We start from the raw sequence: 12183 nt of genomic DNA, 5'->3' as shown, positions 1-12183 counted from the left end.
ACACAGATGGCTAGAAAACCAGGATAAGGTGGGAGGAGAGAAAGTTAAGTGAGAGAGTTTTTCTAGAAGTAGGGGATGGGAGACAGTGTCAAAGGCTTTGGAGAGGTCGAGGAACAGACATGAAACTAGTTTGTTGTTGTCATGGGCCAGTGATACAGTATTGGTAAAGGATGTTAGTGCAGTTGTAGTACTGTGTTTAGGGTGAAATCCGTGTTGTGTGTGTGTTAGATGGTTCTGTTGGAGAAGATACTGCATTATCTGTTTGTGGATACATTTCTCAAGTATCTTGGAGAGGGATGATAGAATGGTAATTGGCCTGAAGTTAGATATATCTGAAGAATTACCTCCCTTATGTATAGGTAAGGAGTAGAATGTTTTCCAAATTACTGGAACATATTATTCAGAGATAGATCAGTTGATCAGGATGGATACAGGATAGGCTTGGTGTTTAGCTGTAATCTGCAGGAAGCATACCTCTCAAGTGTACCTCATTGCGAGGAACGTACCTCATTTGGGGTCTTAAAAAGTTCATGTTCCTCCAAGTTCCTCAAATGTTCCACATTGAAAGACTCTGTCACACATTCAGTGTTAGGAATTATTTTAGTGAAATCCATTGTAAATAGAAATTAATCCTATTAATTCATTAGAATATCTTCTTTATAAGTAAAACCAGCATATTTTGACCATCCTATGACCCTCCTAGTTGAAGTTGTTAGTAAGCCATTGGTATGTGTTCCACATTTTGCCCATTTGTTCCACATTATGAGGGCTAGTGTTCCTCATTTTAGAGATGGAAGGTTGAGAGCTATGGCAGGAAGTAAGAAGGTAGATTATCAGCTGAGGGGGAGCAGGGTTTGAGTTTAGAGAGTAGGGATTTAATATAATTAGGTGAGACTGATGTGAGGGAGAAAGAGTTAAAAGGATGAGGTGGAGTGGTTGAGAAAGAGTTTGAAGGATGAGATGGAGAGGCTGAGAAAGGGGAGTTATTAGTATTTTTAAGAGTGGGAAGATCATTAATAATCTACATCTGTATATAGATGGGTATATAAAAAAACACTTGCTTCAGAAACGGGACTGTGAACACAAGAAAAGCTGCAATGAAGAAAGAAGAAAATGAAAAAAAAAAGCACAGCAGAGCAAGTTTTTAAGGCTATATTTAATGTCTTGAACTTTCTGCAACTGATACTAGTTTATTACAGAATTAACATTTCAGAAAATACAATTATAAGCCATCTTTTATACTGTCATATAAAATCATTAATATTCTCTTGCTGCCTTCAACTTTTGCCTTGTCAGATATTATTACAACTTGCATATAACAGCCTACGTTTTTGCTGAAATACCACATTTTTATGATTGTGTAAGAAGGATGTAAAGAACAAAGTCTGCCACATTTTATAATCTGGTAACGCCACTGACATGTGAAAAATATTTTGGTTGGCAATGCAGTTACATGAATTTAAAATAAAAGACAGCACAGATTCAGGTTACTAGAAAATGTTCACGCAATATCAAAATGTATTACCTTGAAAATCTAGGTATGTCTGTTCCAAAACAAAAAACTTTGCTAATTCACCTTAACCTTCATGAATACACTTTTCAGTGTCACCACCAGAGGGCATAAGGTACACACACACAGTAAACTACCTGAAGGTTTCCATGGTAATAGCAAATTAAGCAGCACTTTAAAGCAATACATGCATGTGTGTCTGACCAGTGAAAAATCAGTTTAATATCTTGAATACAGCTGCACAACTCCTGACATTTACAAAATTATACACCCGTTTAAGTTTACTATCAAGAAAGGGAAAAAAGTTATTTGAATGTAATACATAATACTTTTATGCAGAAATGTGCAAGCATTCTGAATAACTCACTTTGAGAAGTCAAGATATGCAACATGTCCATGGTAGAATCCAGGTTTTCTTTCTTTCCAAGAAGTAACATTCTTCACAAATCGAACCTGCAAGGACAGAAATTTTGCTGTTGAATTCATAATACATTACAAATTTTAAAAAAATTATCTGATGTTAATTGCCTCATTCAAGCTCTAACGTGTATCTGGTGGTGCTGACTGTGATCTCTGCATCGAGTTTCATAAATGGCAACAGATCAGATTCTCTGTTGACCTCATGATACACTGCATTAATTTAGTTGCTTGCTTCTGGAGGTCTCTGGTCTTTTATTAACCAATTGGTATTCACACATACAATGCAAACCCTGTGAGTGAAGTATATCTTTGACAAATGCAAAATAATGGTCCTGTCATATCACACTCTCCAGTAATTCCTGTGTGTAGGATAATTGCACCTGCCAAACAGTGACAGACATGTCTTCCTTGTGCAGGGATCTGCCATAGATTCAGTAAAAATGAAACACATATACTTGCATTTTAATAAAAGATTGAACACCTAGGCTGTCCATTGCTTTAATTAACAAAGACAATGGCACGCAAGAGAATTGATTAGCTAGTATGCGTAGCTGCTCCTTTGTCTCATGTATGGTGCTCAGGTAAATTGCAGTCACACTAACAAGAGATATACAACAGCAGCAGCTATACAGGGGATGTTAACACACAAGGGACACAAAGTAACAGCACAGCCACAGCTTCTGCAAAAGAAGACTTCTTATCTGTAGTCAAGTCACCAACCAGAAGGACCTCTTGGTTCCGGTCATGTAGGGGTGCTGCTATAATGAGTGCTTATTAAATAAAATGCAGCTTTTTAGTAGTGTCCATATTACTCGCTGACAAGCAAGGAAGCAACAAACAATAACAAAGCTGCTGATTTATTCAGAGCAGAACTGTTTAAAATGGCAAATCTCATCAAAATAATATACTGTACTCCCTCATAAAAGTTAAGTACATAGTCTAAAACCAGGCATAGGCTCACATTGCATCGTAAGACATTCAGTAGACAAACATCTTGTAAAGTGTAACTGAAATAGTACATTAATGTTGATCAACTAACTTACAATGGAAAGTGAAATACTATTGATATACTGCTGTTTAGCTGACAACTGCATTTGCCATATGATCAACCTACAATATCATAAACTGTTGTATTGTGTAACTAAATTGCACATTTGATCCAATTTCGAGCTAAAAACTGTCCATAGACCAACCCACATAACCAGTTAGCAAATATAAAAAAAAAACACTGTATTAGTCTGCAGAAAACCTTTATACGTGAAAATCACACATCAACACCATTAGCTCATAGGCTGTCTGTAGGGCTGAATGCATAAATAAATAAATAAAAATCAACACCTAACTTTTTTGGGCAATAAATGACCATCAGCACAAGTTCATTAGGAGTGCCTTACACATTCATCTGTAGCTGAAACTTTAAAACACAGTTAAGGAATTTAATCAGTTATCAGCTCAGACAAAAGGGGTAGAATTAGCATTTTTTTATTTTGGTTAGCAGGTAGACCTGACCAAGGCTTAGACCCTCTTTCATTAAACTCATCCCAAGATTCAACAAAAGTTACATGTACATGTACTACTAGAACTAGCTGTTTACCAGATGGAATAACTAATCAAATACATGCACATGTACTACTACAACTAGCTGTTTACCACATGGAATAACTAATCAAATACATGCACATGTACTACTACAACTAGCTGTTTACCAGATGGAATAACTAATCAAATACATGCACATGTACTACTACAACTAGCTGTTTACCACATGGAATAACTAATCAAATACATGCACATGTACTACTACAACTAGCTGTTTACCAGATGGAATAACTAATCAAATACATGCACATGTACTACTACAACTAGCTGTTTACCAGATGGAATAACTAATCAAATACATGCACATGTACTACTACAACTAGCTGTTTACCAGATGGAATAACTAATCAAATACATGCACATGTACTACTACAACTAGCTGTTTACCAGATGGAATAACTAATCAAATACATGCACATGTACTACTACAACTAGCTGTTTACCAGATGGAATAACTAATCAAATACATGCACATGTACTACTACAACTAGCTGTTTACCAGATGGAATAACTAATCAAATACATGCACATGTACTACTACAACTAGCTGTTTACCAGATGGAATAACTAATCAAATACATGCACATGTACTACTACAACTAGCTGTTTGCCAGATGGAATAACTAATCAAATAAAACTTTACTATCTACAAAATTATAGAAGATCAGAAACTAGGCTATGTTACACACACATTTCAAAATTTCTCTCACATAAAAAGAACACTAAACATAAGAGAATGCGTTCATTTTACCAAGTGAAGCCTCTTTTAATCCCGTTCATGAAATCATATCAATTATTTATACCAAAAGTCTCAAATCAAAGCACATGGAATACAACCAATACTCTATTCAGTAAGAAATTATGTGGACTAAAGTCCAAGGCTGGGACATGAGTTTCTCTACTACAATGCCAGAGGCATGGGAACTTTTTTCTGCTTAACACATGTAGATTGACAACAGAAATCACAGCAAAGCACATAAGCTTCAGATAGCTTATACTTACAACTTCCAAATGAAGGTGTGAAGAAAACTAGCATTATCTAACAGATTGAACTATTTAAAAATGGACTAAATCTAAGTAACACTGAGAAAATGCAGCCTTGTTGGCATAGGTAAACAACAGTATGACTTTTTTCTTAAGTTTTCTGAAGAAATAAAAAGAAATGTGTGTGTGTATATATATATATATATATATATATATATATATATATATGGTTCCCCTCAACACTATAACTCAAAATCCTGAAAACACAAAATGGACATTCTGACGTCATTGTGGCTTTGCTATTGTTAGCCCTGTGGTGTTAGGTCATGCATTGCATGTATACAATAGTGACATATTGGGGTTGGTCAGGGTCAGTTGGTAGATATTAGTGTCTTTATAGTGACATATTAGCATTATTTGTGTTTTCAGATTTTTTTTTCAGGATTTTTTTGGCTCTTTTTTGAATTTTTTGGCTTTAGTTTTTTTTTTTTTTTTTTTCAGGCTTATAGTGTTTCAGGCTTCTGATAGGGAACTATATATATATATATATATATATATATATATATATATATATATATATATATAAATATACATACATAGTATATGTAATGTATATAGATCTATATATCTACACACACACACACACACACACACACACACACACATATAGCTAGATATATACAAGTGGTTAACGTTTCTAAGAATCAAAAGGCATCAGTGGTTCATAGGTTCATACTAGGCTATCTGCCCTAGGGCATTTATAAGCCTAGCCAGAATGTGTTTGGCTTTCGCCACCCATTTTAAATTTATTTTGCTATGCCCTTTTTCGAGGTTAGTATACTGTGCCTCTGTCTAACAGTGACACAGAAGTGATACCCGGGGTAAACCTACGATCTCCCATCCACACATCAAGATTCCTCTTGAAGAGAGTCAATGAGGGACTCTGCCTAACCTGGACTGGGATTTTATTCCAGAGTGAAGGGAGCCTCTGGGTTATGAATCTGTCCCTCCAGCATGTCCTATTTATTTCAGTGCTGAGGTTCAAGTCTCTCGAGCGCGTAGCTCGATGGGATTTGGATTTTCTGAGGTGCAGCATGTCCATTAATTCCGGGTTGGACATGGCTTTATACATCAGGCACAGATCGCCTCTGAACAGGCGATATGCCCACTGAGTAGAGCTGGAGTTTCTTTAACCGGGCAGCATATGGCATCTGTTTGAGCCATTTGATCCTCTTGGTGAGGTACTTTTGGGATCTTTCCAGTTGCTGCAGGTGTCTGGTAAGGTACATCCCAAATGGGGCATTGTACTCAATTATGGGCCTGATGAGGGATGAGTAAAGAGGCACGATGACCTCCCCTGATCTAGATGTGAATCCCTTCATGATTAGGTGGGCTATATAAAATGTTTTTCTAACCACTTTGGCCACATGGTTGTCAAATGAGAGATTGCTATCAGCATGGGTCCCCAGGTCCCTAATTACTACTTCTGTACTTAATGGATTACCACCTATGTGGTAATTTGTGGGCACTTTGTTTTTGCCAAAGGGGATGACTATACACTTTTTGGCATTTAGCTTGAGGCCATGGCTCTGGCACCAGTTGTCTGTTTGGCAATCACACCTCTCACCTGTCCAGATTTTCACCTCACATTTTTGGTCTGTTCCTCATAAAATTTGTGGTCTGGCAAATCAATGAGGACTGAGGTGGTCACTAAATAATGTCATACATTTGAGTTTCAGACTTCATATCCTTCTGAAAATGCATTCCAACACAAATTGTGTTATTCTAGCAACTTTCTAAGTTTATAAAAGCAATATTTAAGATATGTCCCTATTTTTAGTTCTTTGTCCACCAATTATTTTAGGCTTTGTCTAGATTCTCTGCACTAAGAGGTTGAGAGGTATGCAGGCAATGGTGACTGAAGTTTAAAAAAAACCTTGTCAATTAATGAAATACATAAGTCAACTTTAAGTGACCAGTGAAGTATGCCCTTTCGAATGGTACCATTCCAGGGTATCCTCGTTTCTCTACACATTTATATCATCTGTGCAATTGTGCCTGCAGAAAACTACCTCCAGTTGTGTTTGTTGTATGTGACAGTCAAATTTGCAATCATCAAAGAATGCAAAAAAAATTTTCAGCATTTGATTTTATTTATTTGTTAACTGAAGATGTAAACTGTCCATTTTAAGAATCTTTCCTGGCAAAAAACAAACTACAAAGGTAAATCCACTATACTGGGGTTATTTTCAGTCATCCAAATAGTGACTGCAGGTGATATTCCTCTGCAGTCAATAGTCCACTTTTCCCAATGTGCACTGATGTACCACAGATTATATTAAGTAAAGGCTAAAGGGATAAAACAGCAGAACAGGAGAGGTGTAGGGGACTTTGCCACTCACTTGAACTCGGAATTCAAAATCCAATTTTTCAAATTTGTATGTATATACAACTTGTTTTAAACACCCTGTGATGTCCAGTCAATATCCCACTGGACTGCCACCAATAAATGGGACATCCAGTTAATATTCCACTGGACTGCCACCAATAATGTGACATACCCTACTTAAAACCCAGGTCAGTAATTAAGGTGCTTCAATCTCTGAAAACAGCAGAGCAAAGAGCACATGAGTAAAAATTCCACAATTTCCCCATAACAGCACAACAGGAACACACACTATTTCCTGGGATGGGACTATATACCTGTGTTCATTCCAAATGTATTCCCGTATTATACATTTCAGAGCAATGTGTTCCAATTTAAGACCTCTGATTCACTCGCACTCAATAAATTAAAATCTCTCACACTCACTTATGAGAAGCCTGACACAGATTTCCAATTGTGTCCCCTCCCCAATACAAATAGCAAATGCTGCCACCAGAGTCAGACAGGTCTACATGCCCTTCAAAGGGTGATCAATTATTAAAAATTAAATATCAAAATAAATGATAGCTATGACCAGAAGCAGCCAGGCATTTGCGTGACCTGGGGAGTATCAAACAGGTATAAGCACACTCTAATCTCTAAAGAACACACTAATTGTTGAGCCACAATGCAAACTAATGAAAAACATTTAACAATAAGTAAAATGATTACAAGAAACTAAATCAATAATTTTCAATAAACAACAGAATTCAATCACCACAAATATAAAATGAAACTATAGGATAGAAGTCCATCATCTTAGAAACACTCTACCTAAGTAACTAAACTTTCCTTATCTAACTAAAGAATACTATCCTTGATCTAATCTAAAACTTAACAGCAAGGCAAAGGCAGACTTACAGTTTTTGAGAAGTGCTTTTTTGGGTAGCCACTGCACAACACTGCAACTGACTGCAACTCTTAACTAACTGAGTTCAGCAGTCTCTTTTACAAGGCAGGTTAACAGTCTCAACTGCAACTGTCTTGCTTTAAAAAATAACAAAAATCTGTTTGAAAAAGTTATTTTTCCTGTCAGTCATCTCTTCAAATAATCATACAGCAACCAGGAACATTCTAATGACATCACCTATTGATCAGCTGATTCCCCACATACAGTTTGTACTTTATCACCCTCTCAAACATGTGCAACTAGGAATGCATCAAAACACTGACAGATTCTTTAAACATTTTGTATAAACAGGGAAATACTCAACATTTTAAAAACTTATTTACATTTTCACAATTAGACATGCTGATATACAATAAAAGTTAATCTGAGAATATACACAAATCTCCTGCCAGACATGCTAACACAGATGACAGTGTTTTCATTTTCTTCACACACCCCAACAAAGCAAGACACATCTTCACTCATACTCAGGCCACCACCATGTAACCCATCCAGAAATAAAAGGTCAACAAATATAAATAAATAAATAACTAAGTGATCATCCCTTTCAAACATCTGTGTGTCTCCTTTGATCCTGCTTAAGCAAGTTAAGTTCACATCTACAGAAAAATTAAAGCTACCAATGCAAACATCTGCAGTATCACATCTGGACACTTGGCCTTCCATGCAGAAGGAGCAGGGCAATGGCAGGTCAGTATATTCCTTCCCTTACAATGAGTCTTTTACCTTGTTCAACATACCAACTATAACTGCCCAGTCGGAGTCTCAGACCACAGTTCACTCATAACTAGGTGTGTCTTGCGTCAGTTCCTCTGTTAACTATCCATCTCCCAGATTTATATACACTATGTCTTTGTTGTGCAAGCAAAATATTCTATGCAGATATACCCTTCCTTTGTCATGAGTCTACTTTTAGTAAAATTTCTGTAGCCTCCAAGCAGATAACCAACAACCCCCATTATAACGTCCAACCAAAGAGCAACCCCTCCCTAGTTATCCACCCAAGCTCCTAAACTATCTTCTTCTAGCTCACAATCCTTTCCACTTTCATTTCCTCCCTACCCATAACCTACCTCAATTTTACTGAGTATGTGTTTTCTGCCCTTTAGCTACCTTCTCTATCATGTAAGTATCCAGGTACCACAGACTGCTACAAGCCTGACGTAATCACATTGTGTATTAAGCAAGCTGTATTTTAGTTACTGTGCTGCACTGTTGGCCCCTTTAGTTAGCACACTGCATATTAGCTACTTATTTCTGGATTATTTCTAAAACCTTTTATGGCAATGTACTGATTGCTGTGATGCTCTCATTTGACAGCCAGACTTTTTACTACACACTGCTGACTCTGCTTTATTTTTATTTTTGGATTATCAGTGTTTCTAAAACTGTGCCCAATTTAATAAAATATCTGTGCCTTCATAAACTGTACCTCTTAGCATTTCATGTGGACTGCCTCTGTCTTTCCCATTCCACATCCCTCAGTCCCAACTATTTTAATGTCATTTTAATTTGCAGCAGGTACTGAAAGACTACAATGCATCCCAAAGTTAATATTTATTACACCCTCTGTTCTTCCCAGTTGGTGAGGGAATTACTGATAAGCTGACCTAAAGTGTACCTAAGGAAGTAACAGAAGTATCCCAAGTACCCTTCTTAACACGAGACTTATGCCATCTTAACCAGTAAAAGGCATTGTCTATTATGCATAATAACCCGAGCTAGAATAAGCATACTGTTTTCACCTTCTAGCTTGTTTCCCAAAATGTTTCTAGAGCCCTACCCTTTTATGTTAAACTTCTGACACAAAGTTTATTAATGTGAAGAGACAAAATCAAATCTATGGCCAGTATCAGAGAAATGTTAGCAATGGGATCATCCATGAGTACATCATAAGCACCTGAAATCCGTATACACGAAATATAACAACATTACAGTAATCTAAAGCCTTGTGTGTTAGAGCAAAAGAATTTAAACAGGAGAAGAGACATCAGGCCTAAATACTTGCATTCATCTTTGTCTAGTCAGCTGCGTCTGCACCTGTACCCAGGAGGAGGACAGATTTAGAAATACAGAGTAATTGTTAAATTGGCCTGTGCAGTTCTGCAACAGGTGTACTCCTGTTCATTCCCTACATCAATGCAATCACAGAAAAGTCAGGAATGAAAGTAGTGGGATCAAAACAATACGGAATCGAACAGAGTGCACTTTTTAAACTGTTGGGCTACAAAGTTACGCATGTACATTTGAATCTAACCAGTTCTAGTTGCATGATGTGCAACCATGAGAAAGTCATTTAATGCAACTATTCTCCAAAGACTCCCCTAACTGGTCAACATGTAGCTCACAGATGCCTTCCACACACAAGTTGCCATGTTTTGTGACGATGCAACATGAGGAACTGTTCCGTTTAGATGGCTGGAAGTTCCACACAAAAAATCAGCTGGCTTACCTAGGTGTACACTGATCAGCTCATATACAAGACAAAGGGGGCACTTTGGTGAGCCCACTGGATTATACAATCAACAGCAAAATTAGTAAATTAAAGAAGAAACAAAGCATGGCATGTGTAACGGTATTCTTCTTCCTGCAAATGACTGCAGCTTTATCAATTTGTCAAGTCCTCTGACTGATCATGGGTAAAACTGTGGATACTGCCTTCACTAATACTAAAACCCTTAAAAATTTGGTGGAGCAGAGTCTGCACATTTCAGCTCCACATCAGAAAGAAGAATTATTTACTATTCTTTCCCATGATGCTGACATACTTGAAAATGCTATCATTTTTATAAACCTTGGTGATGTCTGGACCCTCTCCCTAGTTCTAGCAACTATACAAGCACAATGGGCACACTAGCACCCTCGGAATCTTGTGTGCCAAAAATGCTGGCACATCTAGGAAAACAACATGCACCGGTGGCCACAAAGACATTAAATACGTTCTAAATAATTAATAAAGAGTTACTGTATCATTTTAATACCCATCACTATCTCCCCTTCTTCTTGCTCTCAGTGGGCTGATCAAACACATTTTATATTTTCTCCTCCTCTGTTCTGCTCACTCCCCTGTTTAATTCTCCCCCTCCTTTAACTTATCACAACCAACTATCTACTCTTTTTATTGTTCAGTCTTTGGTACAGTCTTCTCCAGCCTAAGTTATGCATCATCTCCGACTAACCAGTTCCATTTTCCTAACCCCTGTAAATATCACTCACACTGTAGCACATTTTACCTTTGAGTTTACCATAAACTCTACAATATGCAGTACCTTTCTACAATCTGTTTTGTTCTTTTCCAAACACAAACCATCCAACCAAAATCTTCTGAAGTCAACTGGCTTCTCTAAAAATTCTGTCCTTTCTCTTCATGCTCTGCCTACTTACTACCTTCAAATCAACCCCTTGTGCAACCCCAGTACAGGCAAACAATGTATACATCAACCACTACTCAAAATGTGCTTCAAAAAGTCATTAAACTTGTACAACTTGGTAAAAAAAAAATCACATCCCTGCACCTTACAGATAAAACAAACTATAACATAGCAGGCATACTTGGTTCATAATACGTAAATGTCACTAATTCACTTATTAAACCCAGTGAGTAACATGGACATTGCTATTTCTACATTATAAAGCACATCCTATCACCACAACAAAAAATGTATTAAAAAACATACACCTACCTCTCTTGCAGCTAATAACCTACCAGAATCATATTTCAAAATAGCTACAGAAGCCATTGTTTATCTAATCCCTATACTTCAAAATCACTTTGTCCAAAAGGCTATAGTCTCCAGATTCTGGAAACCATACTCTGCTATCCTCTTACATAAAGGTGACAGATATCTTGAAGTAGCAAACTACAGATCTACAGACATCCCTTCCCCCACTTAAAATACTTCAGAAATGTGTTCACCTACAGTTTAACAATCACTAAACACAGAACAAGTTGCTTTCCACAATACAGAAAGGATTTATGCCAGGCCATAGCACAGAAACAGCACTACTAACTTTCAGAAATCATATTCTTGACAAACTCCAGGAGATACGGTTGCATTTCAATTTTTAGATGTAGGCAAAGTATTTGATACAGTTTCATACCCTACACTGTTACTGGGTCTCACAGGTAATACAACCAAATGTTACCTCAGCCACTGAGCAGAGTTTCATTTTGGGCTAATAAGTTGTCAGCTGCACAGGGAATACTATTAAGTCTACCACAAGGTTCAGTATTAGGAGCATTACTCTTTAATGCACTTATAAGTAAAATGCATACAGCCTCTCTCGTAGCAAATCTAATCAAATATGAGAAATACTCAACACTAACTTGTGCTG

The 12183-nt window shown here is 37.0% G+C and overlaps 1 protein-coding gene across 1 annotated transcript in view; it reads right to left on the bottom strand.

Moving 5' to 3' along the window:
- HS2ST1 (heparan sulfate 2-O-sulfotransferase 1) overlaps positions 1–12183 on the bottom strand; it is a 692935-nt gene that overhangs the window by 408500 nt on the left and 272252 nt on the right. Inside the window, exon 3 of the mRNA XM_044086811.1 lies at positions 1878–1963. Coding sequence (XP_043942746.1) covers positions 1878–1963 — 86 coding nt within the window. The remainder of the gene's footprint in view (positions 1–1877; positions 1964–12183) is intronic.

This window comes from Protopterus annectens, chromosome 10.part0 (genome assembly GCF_019279795.1).
Source record: "Protopterus annectens isolate FY-2018-M chromosome 10.part0, PAN1.0, whole genome shotgun sequence".
NCBI classification, from domain to species: Eukaryota; Metazoa; Chordata; order Ceratodontiformes; family Protopteridae; genus Protopterus; species Protopterus annectens.
The sequence above is the reverse complement of the archived record's forward strand: the minus strand, read 5'-3'. Positions and strand labels throughout refer to the sequence as shown.